Genomic DNA, 17,568 nt, shown 5'->3' with positions numbered 1-17,568 from the left:
AAAATTTAAACTTGAATTTCTTTGATTATTTACAAAAATTGAAAAAAACTGTACACTGATTTTCCAAGTTCCCACAGCTGTTGTCAATGCAGGGAAAAAAATCTGCATATCGTAGAATTTTTACTACTTATATTTTTGTTTCGTTCCTGTACTTATCTCCCGTCTGCTCAATGCAAACACGGCCTGCAGTTCAGCCCAGTTTTGCTTAAAAAGTCCAAGATTTTTTGGCTTAAAAAAAATCCTACATCTGACTCACTAATGATTTCACAGTTGTGCCAAGAAGGGCAGAGTTTTTTGCTGTTATTATAAAATCTGGTTAAAGAAAACGGTTATTTTTTGACAATTTTTCAACTGAGATGTGGAATAAAGTAGTGGAAATGAAATATCTTACTTTTAATCTTAGATGTTGTTCATTCTGCCCACTGACTGTACATCACACATGATATTTTCACAGAGTGAAAGTCAAAATTCTGACCATTTTTTTCTGTTTTTGCACTTTTTGGCTCTGATAAATAGTGTAAACTTTGTGCTTATTTAAAGACAACATGCAGTTCAAAACTCACTGGAGGATTTTGTGGGTTAAGGAGGTTTAAACTATCCAAAATAAAACATCCTGCTGTTTTTATTTGACTACAAAACATTCAGATTGAGAGAAAAATCTTCAGCACCCTCCTCTGGGAATAGTACGTTCTCTTTCACTGGAAATGCCGTGAGCAGCTCATGACATCTCGGTAAAGTAGACTACGCTGATCTGATTGCAAACAGGATGCTGCAATCTGTAGGTTTTTTTTTTTACTCTCCCCCCCCTCCTTTCTTGCTAAAAAAGCAGGCCAACCAACCTTTGCACAAACAAGCTCCACTATTTATAACCTTCCCTGCATGTGCTGCAGCAGGCAGCCGCACGCTGCTTCATGTAAACTCATGCATGAGCTGAGGAGACGGGCTCATAAACGAGCAACATAAACAACCTGTAGGCCGGCATAGTGAACATCGGCCTCTTGTAGACCTCCTCAGTCACATGGATGTCCTCCTCACACGTGATGGATATCTTCTGGGGCTCGTCTTTGAAGTACTCGATGTCGTTGTAGACGTAGAAGACGTTTTCGTTGAGCTTGGCGAAGTCATGAAGCTGCGGAAGGATGAAGGAAAGGAGGGTTTTTAACACTGCTGGAATCTGAATAAACTTGCTCTGTCACATGTAGACGCTGCAGTCTGACACCTCCTTCCTGATTGTGAGCTCCAGGTGTTCAACCATCTCCTCCTTTTCCAGGCCGTGAAGGTTCTCATGTAGGTTTTCCTTCTTCCTGGGGGTGTACGGCACAAAGTCGCCGTCCTTGTGCAGGAACACCACTGGCTCCTCTCTTACACAGAAGAATATAATCTCCTGTTTGCAAAAAGCACAGCAAATAATAGATTTTTAAAGAAATAAAATGGCTGTTGCCTTCTTCCAACCACAGCACCTCCATTAATAACTGGAAAAACAATCTGTCATCATGGAGTTTGGAGAGCTCTGATGTATAATTTTGTCAATTTCATTTCAATTACAGTCAGCATCTCGCTGCTGCAAGACGAGAGCGAGCTTCATTTTCCACTGGTTCACATGACCACAACTTTCTGTTTGCTCAGTTCTACGATTGAGCCACAGCCTCCACTAAACACTTGACTCCTCAAATATTTACTGACAACACGGAGGGAAAAAAGAGGCCAGGCAGAGCCACACAGGCACCAACACAGAGAGCTAAGATCCAGCAGAACGTATCTCAAAAGATCTGAAATTCTGCCTGGACAAATGTGTACAAAACAACACCGACCTCTTGTCCTTGCGCCTGGAGCCTCTGGAGGACCTGTTTGAAGCCGTTCAGGCTGGGCTGACCCATCCCATACAGCGGGTAGGATCCCTTCACCTGGCGGAAGTTGGGCGCTCCGTAGCTGCCCGTGGTGTTCAGCACATCTGCTTTGCTGTAGACATCCTGGACCATGAAGTACTCCCCCTGGAAAGAAATGCAACTTTATTCCAAATTTATCTGGGAGCATGACCCGGACACAGCAGTCGCAAGTTCTTAGGGCGGATAAAGCGGTTAAACAAATCTTAAAAGGTATTTACATTGTATCATCATGGGAGTTTTAATGGCTTTTATGCTCTCTTGTTCTGTTTTTTTAGTTCTTCGCCCACGCTGACACCAAAACAACGCTAAATCTCTTCCTACTCCTCTTTCTTTCCGTTTGCAAATAACAAAACAGACGCAGTCTAGTTACTGCGTTGTCTCAACAGATCCAATTTCTGCTCTGTCACCTTCGTCTTCAGCAGAGCTTGTTCCCTACAGCGACCCTGAGACTTCAAATCAGTGCAACTTAAGACAAGACACAAGCAAACTAAGAAAACATCCTCACCAGGTTGACAACACATGCATGGGGTAATTACAAAACACAGGGCAAAGAAATCCCAATCAGACAAAGACAGCCTCAGGGCCACCGTAGTTTCCAGTTTCCATGGTCATTCCTACACAGCTGCACTTTATCACCATTTTTCTTCAATGCCGTCTTGACTATATAAACATTAACACAGATAACTGACTATGCATCATGCTAAAGTAACGTGGTATTTTTGTGATCTGTCAGATTCGGCAGCGATGATTTCACCTTCAGGTACTATGAGCCCCTCTAATACATCCTTTTTGCTAACCTGATAGCATCTCAACATGTCGGCTTCATGTCTGAGTGGTCACTTTAACGGACACGTCGCACACGTTACTTAGCCCAGACCAAACAACATTTAAGTATCGCTTTCAAGACAGCAAAGCTCTGAATTGCCCAAGCGATGTACTTTGAGCTGTTTGGAGTCTTTCCTCTGAGTCTGTAGCATCAAACAGCAACAGGATCTCTCCAACAAAGTTGTACACATTTGCGCACCTGGAGCTACAGCTCAATAATTACTTATAATTTTAAAGTATCCACAACACACAACAGGGCGACAGAATCAGTTTGGATCAAACCAGAGGTCATACTGTATACTTTTCTTCACATTAGACATGTGAACTGTTACACAGAAAGTCACAGTTTATAAGCTGCAGTAACACAGCAGAGGCAATACTTATAGACTCTGGGAAATAAACAGCACATTTATTTATTTTTTTAACTGGAATGCTCTAAAAATGTGTACCGTGTGATCGGATAGATGCATTCAGATGTATTTGAAGTGATGGCATAAAGCTGAAAACACAACACTAGTCAGACTTTGCTTTAATCCTTTGAACCTCAAAACCAAACAGCAGGTTTGAAGGCATGCTGTCTTTAAAAAGAAAAACAAAATCACACATCTGATCAAAGCCAGAAGTCTGTGATGTGCTTTTGAGTCGGGAATCTTAACCGAATGTTAGCTTAAAATCGTGATATGCTACTGAAAATCACGTTATTTAACACGTCGCATTTGAAAATGTACAAAAAACTAATTAAACTAATTGTTTTCTCTAATTTTGTACTCCTCAGAACAACTGGGAAGCCATTAGTGACTCAGCTCCAACAGTTAAAAGACAAAAGATCAGGGAAGTTTTAGCTGAGCCGGGCTGAACTGCAGGCTGTGCACAGGCTAAGTATGGTAATTAGTCAGCTAAAGAAATTCTAATAAATGTTCTCCTTTATATGATTTATGGCATTATAACTGTGTGATAAAGCCCAAAAGACATGAATGAGTTATATTTACTTTTAGGTATGGTTGTGCTGTTTCCATAGAGGGGGAAAATAAGCCCATAGTAAGTAAGAATTACTTCTGGTTTATAGGTTTAATTTGAATTTTGGGGAAAGCGCCTGCTTACATTTTAAAGATTTTTTTAGTGGATCTCTTCCAGGGTGAAACGACTGACCCGTCTCCGTATGTAAACAGAAGCTGTGGGTTAACACTGACGAAACGCCGCATGCCTGAACTACCACACAGAGGTGACAGAGCAGATCAAAGCCTTCGCTAGAAAGGTGACAACATTCCTGTTTCAACGGCCGCCTCTGATCAGAAAACGGCGCGTGACAATGCTCCTGTGCCGCTCTGCGATTGGGACGTGTGAATGTGAAAAGAACACACAGTAAGAAAGAAGGGTGAGATGAATCCACAGCTTTCTGTGACGCCTCGCTGCAGCTGCAAGCCGTCCTCACCTGCACCAGGTAGTGCTCGGGCATCGCGTCCGATATCCGACCCACTTTGTAGTTGCTCTTGAGGATGTCATCGTGAATCTGAAATTCCTGTCTGCAGTTGTATCTGCAACACAAAACACAGCGGAAGGTCCGGATTGGCAAAGAGAGGTCAATTCAATTATCAGCTACTGTTTGCTCGGCCCGGATCGACAAAAGACATGATAACGGAGGCAAACACTTGGGCTCGAGGGGGTGGGGGTGGGGATGTCACCGCAGTGATCAAAAAGGTTTAACACCCAATTGCGAGAACGCGGATTCAGGGAGGGACTTACGTGATGACGACAGGTGCGACTTTGTTGGTGATAATGGACTTGGCCTTGTTGTTGTGGATGTTGACTGTCTGGAAGGGGCTCATGCTAAGAGACTGCCTGCTGTCAGCCATCCCGTTGCCATGGACACTCTCAAGCGGCGACGCTACAGAAACAGGCTGTGGTGCGGCGCTGGCAGTTGTACCCATGCTCCACAAGCTGCTGTGAATGACATCGCAGCGGACTCAGAAACAGGAAGCAAACACACTTAGACATGTACATAAAATCCCGCGCAGAGTGGCAACACATCCAGCAGCATGTATTTGGGGGTTGAAGCATCTTTAAGGTGTGAAAAGTGATTCAGTGAATGTCTCACACTTCAACAATGAAGTAATTGAGGAAACAAAATCGGGCAGTCACTAATACAAACACAGGATATGAAATCATTTCTGAAGCTAGATGCAGATTTTTTTTTCCTGTTAGATGGTTATAGCTTGGTTTTAAGGATAGCAGACAATCACTTTAGCAAAGGTCGCTGCATGCATTTATATGAAATTTGTTGCAGACTTGGATGTGGAATCGAGAGAATGAAACACTGACGATCCTCTGACTTTTCATATATCACCACCTTTAACCCTCCTGTCATGTTGCAGGTCAAACTGACCCATTTTAAAGCAAAAAAAATAATTCTGTATCAAACTTTTTCTGCTTGACTTAATAAGTTTAATCAACATATAAAATGAAAATGGTTCATTTTACATATTAGCAAAGCCACCCTCAACAGAAGATGCGTCTTGTGGTAATTTATCATCTCCATAAAAAGAAAAAAAATCAAAATGTAAAACAATTTTTGTAGGTATTTATGCAGGTCTTTCTATGTACATTTAAAAAAAAAAAGTTTCAACATGCATTTTTAAAGAAAAATGACTGAATTATCCTCATTGAACCATGATCCGTGAGAGGCAAAGAACACCACAGCACTAAATACTGAAATCGTAACAGAGTTAATAATGAGATACAAAAAAATGCATATTGGGATTTTTGGGTTTCTCATATTTTTGGATAATTAAACATGCCCCAGAAGCATCATTGCTGTTCTTAAGTTGACCTATTTGGCTTTTATTTAGAAACCTAAACAACTACCAAGTGATTGGCAGGGAAACATGCAGACACTAATGGTGCCAAGAGGAAATACCATCTTGAAATAAATGAGAAAATCAACACTAATCTGCTCCTTAAATATGAAGCGACAGCTAGAAGCCGATCAGCATAGCTGAGCTAAGGCCTGAAAACATCGTGATCAGACTTTTTTTTTGTTGGAAGGATTAAACTAATCAGTGACTGTTGTGCTGGATTATGCTGGATTTTCAACAGCCAGACCCAGGGCTGCTGGGTGCAGATTCACACCTAGCTGAGCGATTTGGGTAGAGCTGACCTTTTAATGTGCAAGAAGGTGAGTAATTTCAAATAAGCCAAACTATTACTTTTCTGCTTAAAACTGTAGTTTCAGGGTTTTGCCCAGCTTGCATTCACACTGTGGTTTAAAAATAAACACTGCTGAAGCACAAATGCTTTTATTTTGACCATCTGGCGATTTATTCATCTATGCCCTTGAATTACTGACAAACTATTCCAACCATTTGATTACATAAAAAAGCAGAAAAATACCCCGACATAGCGAATTGAGATAATGTCATAAATTAAGTCAAAAATATTATTTTTTCAGTATTAGCAGAAGCAGTTTTGTGAGTCTTTACAGAGCATGGAACGGTTTAATCAGTGACTTCTAAAATCCTCCCTCTTTGTTAAATAAGCACTTTAATCACCACTGATGTCATACCTAAATCATTTCATTAGTGCGACAGTTTATATTTTAATCATACAGCTGGATACGGAGCAGTCAGACCCTCATACGGGTCAGCCACAGGTTTCAAGCGAACCTCCTCCCCTCTGAATAAACAGTGAGCTGTCCGGGGAGCTCAGTGGATAAACAAATGAGCCGATGCTGCTCCTTAACATCACTTTAAACATGTTGCCGTTTAGAAACCCACAGCACTGAGGCACACAGACACAGAAAGACATGCGAAAATGCTTAATTTCTATGAAAAATAGGAGGTGAAAAAAACAAACTGAGACAGTGAACACTAACCAACAGGTCAGAATCAACCCAACATGGAAATCTACTTTATGTCACACAGTTCAGGCACATGGCAGCGTCGTCTTTGCCGCCTGAGCCCAAAGCACCTCCGTGTGATCTCCAGCTTTGAATAAAATGAACTCTCACTGTGCAGAGAGGCCGTGTGGAGAGAGAAGTGGCGGATGAGTCACAGCCACTCTCCTCTTTGTTGCGTCTGGAGGTGTGTGGGCAGGTCAACCTTGTACTCCGAGACCTTTTGATTCAGCAGGAAGACTCTCTTCTCACAAGCACAGTGGGTAAGACAACACATTGATTTGTTATTTTGTCTGCTGGCATGGCTATAAAACACTAATAGATGGACTAAAAGGTGTGTGGTTTTAGAAAATACGCAAATGACTGTACCATAGAAAGGCTGAGGAGTAAAGAGAGGCAGAATCGCTCTATAAAAGGCAGCTAACTTTTCAAGAAAACTGTGCTCCAGCTGCCCAAGTCTATTTGAGTCCTCGCCACATACCGAAAGCATCTCTGTTGCCATAATTTTACGGCCGCCACAAGAAAAACAACAAAAGCGCTCCACAGTGCAACAATCCACAGAAATCTACCATCTTACGTATGAGATGAGGCACTTCCAGACCCCTTTCTTTGCTGCTTGTTGTCCGCCATGGTCCAAAAGGAGTGTGAGAACTTGGCATGACATCCAAAAAAGAAAATCTTCCTCTTTTGAATCCCGTCACCCACCCCCCTAGTCGGTGGGAAACACCCCTCGCGGGAACCTCAAAGTGCCCGCCTGCTTGGCATTCAGCGAAAAAACACTTCAGAAGCTTTTACACAAAGTCCTCCTCGTCTTCGTCCTATCTCCTGTCTGATGTTGGGAAGCAGATTCAAGCAGGAGACTCAAGTCTCTACGGAGGGGACCGGGGGAAGTAGCGCTACATCTGGCAGCCAGATGGCTAAAGTTCTGCTCCCTTTCACAGGGACAGGCTCTGCACAAAGACGACACACAGTTGACTCTTGTAGGCAGTAGGCAGTACAGAAGGGGCATGCTGAAAGGATAGCTCAATTAAAAGATTGACAGATTGACACTTTTTCAAAATTTGAAAACTTGTGCATATAATATACTTAATTTGCAATAGTTAGTCAATTTTGCATCAAAATTTTCCCAAAATTTCAGCTAGTTTCTGCACTTACAAAGCTATTTTTTCCAAACTAAAACCTGGAAAGTTTAGGCTTCAAAAATGAAACAGATTTTCAAAAATATTAAAGCAAATAAATGGCTGCCAGACGATGTGTAATACGAGACATGACAGATTAAAGACGTCTTCTTCACTTTCTGTTTTTGACTGAAAACAGTCTCGTCTTGTACGTTCCGCACAGCAAAGGGAATTTACACAGCAAACCCATTTTCGATCTCTGTCACTTTAAGGACATTTAATCAGTAGGTTTCCTTCACCCACCACCACAGTCATGCATGATAATATGCATGTTCCTATGTGGCTCAGTGGAAAGCAGTAAAACACTGACAACAGATTCTGCCATTCTCCTCAATCCCACACGCTTCCCATATCATATCCCCAGTGGTGTTGAGGTTATTTGTAAAACATCTGAGTGTTAAATAAGGCTGCCCGATACTTCCTGACTCTTCAGCTACATGGGCCTCCAAAAGGAAAGCAACAACTTAAAATGCTGCGGCCTGTCTGACTGAAAGTGCAACATCGGAAACCCTCCTCTGCCTTACCTTACAGCCTGTCACCTCTGCTGCGACACCATAGTGCACACACTCTTTGATACGGAAGTTCCTGTTACAAACAAGAGCAGCTCCTCAGCAACACTGATTTCAGCACAGGCAGACCTGGTGTAGCGGCCGGGCTGGCGGGCGGGCAGTCGGGGCGGAGGCCTGAGTAGAAATAGCCCTCAGTCATAAACATCCTCCTGGAGAGCCAATCAAGGCAACTCATCAGAGAGGCTGTTTATCCCACACGTCAGCCTGAGCAGCGCCACACTGCTCGCGAGGCCAATAAAACGACAAGATTCCCTCTGACGATGCACAACAACAATGCAAAAAGTCAAACAAACTGAATCAATTCTCTCCAATTCACCTTTTCTGTGCATGTCAGCCTGTGAACAGCTGGTCAAAGTTAGCCAATGGCAGCGATATTTGAATTTGCCGATGGCACGGCGAGAATAAGGCCATGGAAACTGGAGCCTCTTGCCAGCCTACCAGCATTGCTCCATTCAGCCCTGCCCCATTTAAATTCAGCCGGTGTCCCAACTTTGCTGTAGCAACGTCTTCAGACAAAAGGGTCTGAGTGCAGACAGGAAGGAGCTTGCAGCTGCAGGATGCATCTGTTGGTGGCCCCGAGGAAGGATGCAGAGCACTCTTCATTCACAAGAGATGCAGGGGTTCAAGAGAGATGGGTATCACTCTGTAAAGCAGAGGAGATCTTTCGACACAACTTCCTACATCGAGGTTGAGATAAGGACCGCAAGCATGGCAGCAAAAACCCAAAAAACACTCACAAATTCAAGGCAATATGCTTATTTAGCAATAGTGCTCTTCTAATTCAAGGATCTTGGGAATTTCTGGTCTCCACGGAGGCCACTTGTTCAGTCTGACAATGTTAAGTCTAAAAGCCTGCTGACTGTGAAGAATGAAGCTCCACTTAGATGTGTACTCCTTTCTACTAATCTGATGGCAACTTAACGCGTCAGCTTGGCGTCTGAACGAGCAACCACGTCACTTTTCTGTAAAAGCGGCATCTACAATCTTACTAGGTCACAACAACTTATGTATTCAGCCCATCACGTTAGAGCTGCATGAAATGATTAATTCCAGCACCAATACCGCTCAAAAACATCACAAAGACACAAATAAACAACCTGTCTTTTTCCACTTTCCTATGCAATTTCACATGTTACAAAATAAAACTTGACTGCCAAGAAAGCCTTACTAGGAGCTGGACTTTAGTTTGCCGCTTCCAGCTGTTTGTAGGAGTGTTTCCTCTCCATCTCCAGCTCCATGCGCATTCATTCATTCGAATTATAAATGATCCCCAACATGGAGACAGGATCAATCCAGATCTGCATCTAACAGTAAGTCCAACTGTGTCCTTTATTTCACTCTAGACAGGTGAGCTATCAAACCGAGTTACGGTTTATAAGCCGCAGTTAAATCATTTGTTGCATAGCAGCCGACTTCAGGCTGAACCGTGAGCTGCATCACAGTTACTGCTTATAAATTAGCAGTTAGGTTATCATCACATATATACACAGATTTTATAGTGTTTGAGGTAATCATAAGTAAACTAGGTTATTAGCTATCTAGACAGTTTGATAAGATCCTATTAGTTTAGATATAGCATTTGGTTTATTATTGCATTATTGGGTAATAAATATCACCGTAATGTCAAATATCATGTGCGTATTGTGGCTCTGCCTTTCACTGCTGTGTCTAAATGAAGGAACATTAATGGAAAAGTGACAGTAAGTCCTCACTTAATGGATTGATGAAGCCAGAAATGTTGCAAGATTTTCATTTCTAACACGACACCAAATTTATCAGGAAACTTTGTCTTGAGATGTTTCAACAGTATATAGAAGAATACACAATAAAACCCTTCAGCTTTTCTCAAAAACCTCATTTAATTGGGTTTAACTGGAGTCACAGAGTCCTAGAATTATTTATATCAACTGCAAACAGCAGCCTCTGACTAATCACAGGGTAGCAGACCAGCAAAAATCACTGAATAAAAGCCAGTCACACCCCCCAAGCAGAGGAAGTGTAAGTACACCTTAACAGGAAGTGCTTAGTTGTACGCTCTGAAACTTCCTCCCTGCAGCTGTACACATATTTCACCAGTGAGGTGAAGGGTTACATGCAGGCGCGATTCCACAGGACATTGCTAGTTCCTGAGCTAAATATCAGTTCTGTGCGGAAATGAGCTCAGTGCTTCCTCCGCAGAAAATCTTTTTTGTTTTCCTTCAACTGTTCCAAAAACCTCATTGTGAATTTGTGTCAGCGTACAGCTCCGATGTTTGCTTTTGTCCAAAATAAAATCTCCCAGCAATCTGCTCAGAAATAGACTGCGGTGAGAGGAAGCCGTGCGACACATTGTTCGAGGGTGCAATTTCAGTGTGAAATAGCTTTTTGCACTTCAAGGCAGACAGTCCGCATTGGCATTCAGAGCGCACAAACTGCCTCGCTTTCGTCACAGCTCGACACTGAGCTGCTAAAAACGGTGTGCAGGTCTATTTTTAAAGCCACGTCTGTAATTTATTTCATTTCAAGCTGGCAATTTGATCCCCCTATGATTTCAAGGTTGCAGTAATGTGGCTTTCGTTTTTTTCTAAACCCCAGTGTCTGACCACAATATTCTGTCAGCACCGCCACGCCAACTGACAGCATTTTCTATTTGTCACACCCTCAAAAAAAAAAAGAAAAAAAATCTGCCCTCTACACTGACAGATTTTACACCGATTTGTTAACATGTTTCTTCTCGCTTGCCACTCAGACCAAAGTGGTAAACTTGTGTGAGCGCAAACAAATCCTGACTGAGCAGCAGCGTTTTCAAAGTTGGTGCCAGAACGCTGTCAAACAAGCGCTGGTCCTCTGGTAAAGGAATGCGAGCTTGATAAACACTTCAGAGGAGAGCCTTGGCATCACTTGCTGTGAAGAATGCAACCCATGTAAGTGCGTGAAAGTCAAACATGAATGGAGAGGAAGGGAAGACCTCTCCGGGAATGGGAAAGTAGTTTTTCTGTTTTATGACATTTTACAGTTCAAAAGGAGTTCAGTCAGAAGACTGAGGTAAAAATCACAACATGCATCTAAAAGTGATATTCAGACATTTCCTTTTTGTATCCTGCAGAGACATTCTGATGACATGTCTAGCAGCCGCAAGCCTGCAGCAACGTTCAACATAAAGTGTCACAACTGTACCTGACATTAAGCTGCTCGGTCCACCATCCGAGAGGTGCACGAGTCTCAGAGGATGACAGAACAGAAAGCAGCGGGTTAAAAATAACCAAAATGACAGCTCTCCGGCAAGCGTCTCAGTCAGTCAGTCAGTCATCCTCTCTGGCTTCCCTCCGTCTGATCTGCGAGGCGATCCGTCTCTGCCTGCTGATCAAACTACAGCAGGCGGCAGTCTCGCATCATTAACGTGTCCTTATAAAGCAAGTCAATGAACGTGTCCTTCAGCGAGGACAGATCCCAGACAGCCACTCAGCAGGAGAAAGCACAGAGAGAGAGGAGGGGTGGAGGGGGGGCACAGCTCTCCGTTTGAACTGTTAAATGAGTGAAGACATGCTTCCTTGTTGGCATTTTTTTTTGCTACTTTTTAGTCTGCATCCCCTGTGCATGAGGTGCAAGGCTGCTCGCCAGGATTTGTGTGTGTGTGTGTGTGTGTGTAAAGAGGATGTGGAGGCGGACCCACAGAGGCTTACTCATCATCCAGCTCGCTATCCAATCACTACCGGAGCCTCCTGGCAACACAGCACCCTCCACACATGGCAGACCTTTTAACAACTGTATCAAACGAGTCAAATTAAACCTTCAATTCAATTACAGTCCGCAGCAGCATCACCGTCAGCTGACGCGCTGCTGCAGCAGCAGCAGCAGCGCCGGCCTGCCAGGAGGCTGCCGGTCGCTAACAACTGCACACAGATGACATCACATAAGCCCAATTCACGACGATGTTCTAATTGCTCCATTCATTAGCGGTTAACACATGCCACGCTCAAGGTAAACAGGCTTACAGCTGGGCAAATACTTAGATTTAAGCCTGAGGTTCAGCTGCAAACGGCTGTGTGCTGCAGCTCTTGTAGTCACACCAGTGGACATAAAGAAAACATCAAATCCAGCAGCATTTAGTACACATCAAATACCTGCACGGACCAAGACAAACCTCAAAAATCAAACATACCTGACTATATTTACAGCTAAGATTCCAAAACAGCCAACAACATGAAGCTTATCTCCTGAGTGGCTGCCTGCAACAAAAAGTACGTGTAATCAACAGTCTGTCACACGATAATGTCCACACTAAGCCGATTTGCAAAACTAGTGAGCAGTTTTCGAGATATGGATGTAAAATCTGCCGCTGCCACACCTGTTCCTTCCTTCCTGCAGCAGCGCAGGGCCAAGACTCTGAAGTTGTTGCAACACCGTAAATGTGAAACAAACCCCTCCCGTGAGCCGCTAAAACCTTCAGAACATGAATGAATCAATCTGGGGAAGTGACGAGTCGTAAATATGCTTTGTTACCAAACCGTACATATCAAGAAATCGAGAGGAAATAATGGCTTTAATAAAAATAAAGTGCCAAAAATACGCACAATGACCCATCTAGGTACGATCAAACACTTCACTTCCATTTTTTTTTCATTTCATGGCAATAATAGAGCACGATTTGGAATAAGAGGATGTTCTCTGACGGACGAAGTAAAACATCCCGTCTGTTAAATGTCCACAATGGAAACAGAGCACATGGCTAATATCACCCGTCTTGTCCGACTCCTTTCTTTAAGCTTAGTGTGTGTCCGACCCATAAAAGGCCAATTTGTTAAAATCCTTCTAACAGCAACAGGAAAGGAGAAGATGCTGACGGAAACCTTTCACCTGAGCCTAAAGTTCAGCTTCCAGAAGCAGCTTGATACGATGTTTTCACATTTTCATAAAGACACAGGTGGCAAAATCAGATTTTCCCTCTTTCAAAATGTCACAAGTTAAAAAATACATGCCACTGCTACTAGGAAGCAGCAATGATAATTAATGAGAAATACCCAAAGGAGCATATTTAGGGGATCTACAACAGTACAGTCCAGTGTTCAAATATGACACCTTGTGGTAAAAATTATCCACTGCAGTCAGATGTGCTGGAACACAGATGTCCCTTCTGTTACGTCAACTATTTCAAGCCAAAACATGTGTTTATACAGTAACTTGGCACTACTTTTCCAACATATACCCCAAAAACAACAGTTTCCAATGAGTAACTCTTGGTTTTAAAGGTTTGCACGTGCCTGAAGCAACCCGAAACCTAATCTAATCAATATCTCTACTACTTAAAATTAGTTGATTATAAAGTGAAAGCGATGACAATGTCTTAAAGTTGCGAGAAGTTTCTGTGTCACGCCTCTCATCAAGATAAACTCAGAATGAATAGTTCAATCATGATAATCCAAGTGTTCCTTCACTGAGGAGTTTCACGCTCTCACTCTTGATTAATTGTCCGATCTGAGCTGTCAAGGGTCAGTTTCTGTCTCCCCCTCCCTGAAAAATGTGAGGTAAACTGATACGCAGGGAGGAGAATGATCCCAGCTGGACGGGGCCAAATTTAACAAAAGCCGCGACGACAACACAACACATCAAAGGGCATCATGTGCTTTGTCTTATTTCGCTCGAGACATTTCAAACATTACACCTAACGGCAAGAATGAACATGTCGTGTCACATTTTGTCGGCGATGATCATGCATGTGGGCATTTTAGAGTGTGAGCAAATCCTTTTCCTTCCTTAGAGGTATGCTTTAATGATGCCAAGTGTAGAAAACATGACAAAAAATGTACTTGGGCAGCATTCCCAAGCCAAAAACAGTAAAATTCTACTTTATATGCTGGCTTTAACAATATATTCCAGCATGCAACTTCATGTTTTTCACTTCTGGGAGCAAAAGAGTCAAACATGACTTAGCTTTTTTAATTATGCATCCACATTTTGTTTATTTTTTTTCCTTAAATGCATAGTATTTTGCTATTTTTATATATGTGTAAAATGGAATAATAAAAATATATTTGCACTTGTAAACAGCATTTTTGCTCTGAATGTGTCCAATATGTGTAAGTATTTGTTTCTGTCCTGTTTTCTCACATCTTCTACATGCACACTTGTTAAAAGGTACAGTTTAAGTGATGCCAAAGGTAGAAAAACAGGTGAAAAATGTATTTGAACTGCATTCACAAGGCGAACAATGTTTTTTCTACTTTATCTGTTGGCTGCAACAGCATTTTCACGCATGCAGCTTCATTTTTTTTTACTTTTTAAACAATGAGGTCGAACACCATTTAGTTTTTCATAGCTGTCATCCACATTTTGTTTTGGTTTTGTCCTTAAATTCAGACTATTTTGTTGTTCTTGTACATACTCACGACTGAATAATACAAATACATTTACACGAGTAAATTACTTTGTGGTTCTCATTGTTTTCTACGTGTGAAAGTATTTGTTATTGTGCTGTTTTCTGACTACATCTATATGCACAGTTTGCTTTAATGATGTCAAATACAGAAAATATGATGAAAATGCATTTGAACTGCATTCACAAGGCTAAAAATGTATTTTTCCTACTTTACATGTTGGCTGTAACGGTATATTCAAGCATGCGACTTCATTTTTGGGAGCAATAAAGTCAAATATGACTTAGCTTTTCCAAGGAAAAGATAAAGGATGTGTTTTCTCACCACTTACATATGCACATTAAATATAAAGAAGTCCATGCAAATGTTAACACAGCACATAAAATCTTGAAATGATCAAACATTTTACTAAGTAGTCAAGTGTTTGTGGCATCCATTCACTGCAGGCTGCACATCACAGTGAACCTCGAAGTGGTTTCTACTTGAGTACAAAGAAAATAAAAGCACAAAGTGGCATTTAGCACAGCTGGAGATCAAATATCCCCATCTTTGATTTCCATCCCTGTCTGTCGCCAAATCACAAGATGCAGAGCAGAATCCAGAGCAGCGTGGAGAGTGGGGGGCTGCCAAGCACATGTATGCCCCATCAGCCACACAAGCACTTCGCATCATGAAAATATCCACCACTGCTTCCAGTCTCTTTCAAACACAAACCCAAAGATTAGTTACTAAATGCACCGAGAGTCTAATGGAGTCTGTGCATCCAAAAAGCGCCACCAATATCAACTTTTAAGGCTGCCGTGGTTCGTGCAACAGGAGCCGTAAACTTTAAAGGCTACTCACCATTTCAGCACACGGTTTGTGAAAAAGCTCCAGGCCGAGAAGAGATCATGTTGTCGTTGCTGCGTTCGGAGGATGAGGCCTGTGTGCAGAGCTCTGTGTTTGTATCGATGCGGGGGGACGCATCCATTGATTTTTTTTGGTACTTTCTCGAGAAATTTACGAGGAAAAGGATTTCGCTGTGTGAATAAAATACGGAAGGCGCATGCGCGGTGTGCGGTCATCCACAGACGCTATCGAGCAAAACGTCCAAACCATGGACCAACATTTTTTATATGTTAAGAAGCCAATAAAAATTTAAAAAAATCCTCTAGTAGTTTTTATATTAGGCAAAAACATTTACTTTAACAGTATGTTAAGTGTCATATTTAAAAATTATAGTAATATTATAATGAAAAACCCAAAACTGAATACAGAGAATTAACGTAAACATTAAATTTTGATCATTTAGAAGTTGTAAAACTCCATGAGAACAGTATAATTTGTAAAAGTGAACCTCAAGCAGTTAAATGTAAGAGACAGATAAGGTGCCTGTTTCCTGTTTAATTCCACTGGGGCTGATATTGAGGTCAACATTAAGTTTATACTGATTTTATCTTATTTTTGTGTTTTCACATCTTCTTATCTCTGTTTTCATCTTTTATCTTAATACACTTGTCATAAAATGTCCTCTGCTGTATAATAATAAACGAAATGCCTAGTTATGCAACACATGTTTCAGATAAAAGATAAATTTGGTCATAAGGCCATAATGAAATGTCATTTATTTCTATCTTTATAATGTTGACTACACTATGGAAAAATGTGTTTTAAATGTACTGTTTTTAAAAGAAATTAATGTTGTTTTACAAATTTTCCCTGTTCTGACGAGTTACAGATGATAACTAGTAAGATCTATCAAAAAGCAGCATTTTGTATAGCAAATATTTGCTTAAAAGGCCAAAACTGTAACAAACTATGATTTATTGTTTTAATATTGATTTTAATAGGTATTTTATTGTAACTCACCAAAAGATAAATTATGCTTTGGTCATAGTAAAATGTTATTTACAATCATTATGATGTTAAGTACACTGTAAAAATAAATGTCATTATATTTAACTGTATTTTTAATAATACACTGAATTTACAGATTCTCCCTGTTTTTGCTGAATTAGAAAAAACAACGAGTAAAATGTTATTATAATTAAGTATTAATCTACGTGTTCACGGAAAACAAACAAACCAAAGCTGTAAACACTGTCTGTAATTAATTTCTGTTTTACAATTGGTTTTAATGTGGATTTTAAGCTAAGGTCATGATCATCATAATCATGATTAAGATCAGAATCACTGTAATGCTGACTGCACTGTGAAAAATTCATGTTTTTTAAAAACATTTTTATCTGTATTTTTTCTGGAAAAGAAGTTATTTTACAGAACTGCCATTTTGCAGAATTACATAGTATTATTTTTAAAGTATTCATTAACCATCAAAAAATAATGCAGGCCAAAACTCTAAATAATTTCCACAATTATCTTCTTTTAACAGGTATTTTCGGGTAACTTTACCAAAAGATCAATTACACTAAAATAATAATGAGTTTTCTTTCTTTTTTTATTATGAATCATTATAATATCCACTAAAGTATAAAAGAAATTACAGACAATAACGGGTAAAAGTATTCATCCATTCATCCATTCTCTATACACCGCTTTATCCTCACTAGGGTCACGGGGGGTGCTGGAGCCTATCTCAGCTGACTCAGGCAAAGGCAGGTGACACCCTAGACAGGTCGTCAGTCTGTCTCAGGGCTACATATACAGACAGACAATCACACACATTCACACCTACGGTCAATTTAGAGTCATCAATTAACCTCAGCATCTTTTTGGACTGTGGGAGGAAGCCGGAGTACCCGGAGAAAACCCACACATGCACAGGGAGAACATGCAAACTCCATGCAGAAAGATCCCAGGCCCAGCCCGGGATTTGAACCGGGGATCTTCTTGCTGCAATCCATACATATGCATAACACGCCTGTGCTC

General features: G+C 41.2%; 1 protein-coding gene across 10 annotated transcripts in view; it reads right to left on the bottom strand.

The window, feature by feature from the left end:
• pald1a (phosphatase domain containing paladin 1a) overlaps nucleotides 1–15,727 on the bottom strand; it is a 66,052-nt gene extending 50,325 nt beyond the window's left edge. The window contains exons 1-6 of one of the 10 annotated variants that reach the window (XM_022190992.2): nucleotides 15,544–15,727; nucleotides 4,455–4,652; nucleotides 4,144–4,246; nucleotides 1,812–1,991; nucleotides 1,220–1,384; nucleotides 969–1,129 (exon numbers count right to left, since the gene is read on the bottom strand). In XM_022190992.2, the coding sequence (XP_022046684.1) occupies nucleotides 969–1,129; nucleotides 1,220–1,384; nucleotides 1,812–1,991; nucleotides 4,144–4,246; nucleotides 4,455–4,639 (794 nt within the window). In that variant the 5' untranslated portion in view covers nucleotides 4,640–4,652; nucleotides 15,544–15,727. Of the gene's footprint in view, nucleotides 1–968; nucleotides 1,130–1,219; nucleotides 1,385–1,811; nucleotides 1,992–4,143; nucleotides 4,247–4,454; nucleotides 4,653–7,177; nucleotides 7,477–8,302; nucleotides 8,605–8,663; nucleotides 8,782–11,503; nucleotides 11,966–12,488; nucleotides 12,506–15,543 lie in introns of those variants that run through there. The other 9 variants (XM_051939474.1, XM_022190991.2, XM_022190994.2 and 6 more) reach the window with 9 other exon arrangements.
• Between the last annotated feature and the right edge of the window lie 1,841 nt (nucleotides 15,728–17,568).

Source organism: Acanthochromis polyacanthus, chromosome 19 (assembly GCF_021347895.1).
Source record: "Acanthochromis polyacanthus isolate Apoly-LR-REF ecotype Palm Island chromosome 19, KAUST_Apoly_ChrSc, whole genome shotgun sequence".
Taxonomy (NCBI): domain Eukaryota; kingdom Metazoa; phylum Chordata; class Actinopteri; family Pomacentridae; genus Acanthochromis; species Acanthochromis polyacanthus.
The sequence above is the reverse complement of the archived record's forward strand: the minus strand, read 5'-3'. Positions and strand labels throughout refer to the sequence as shown.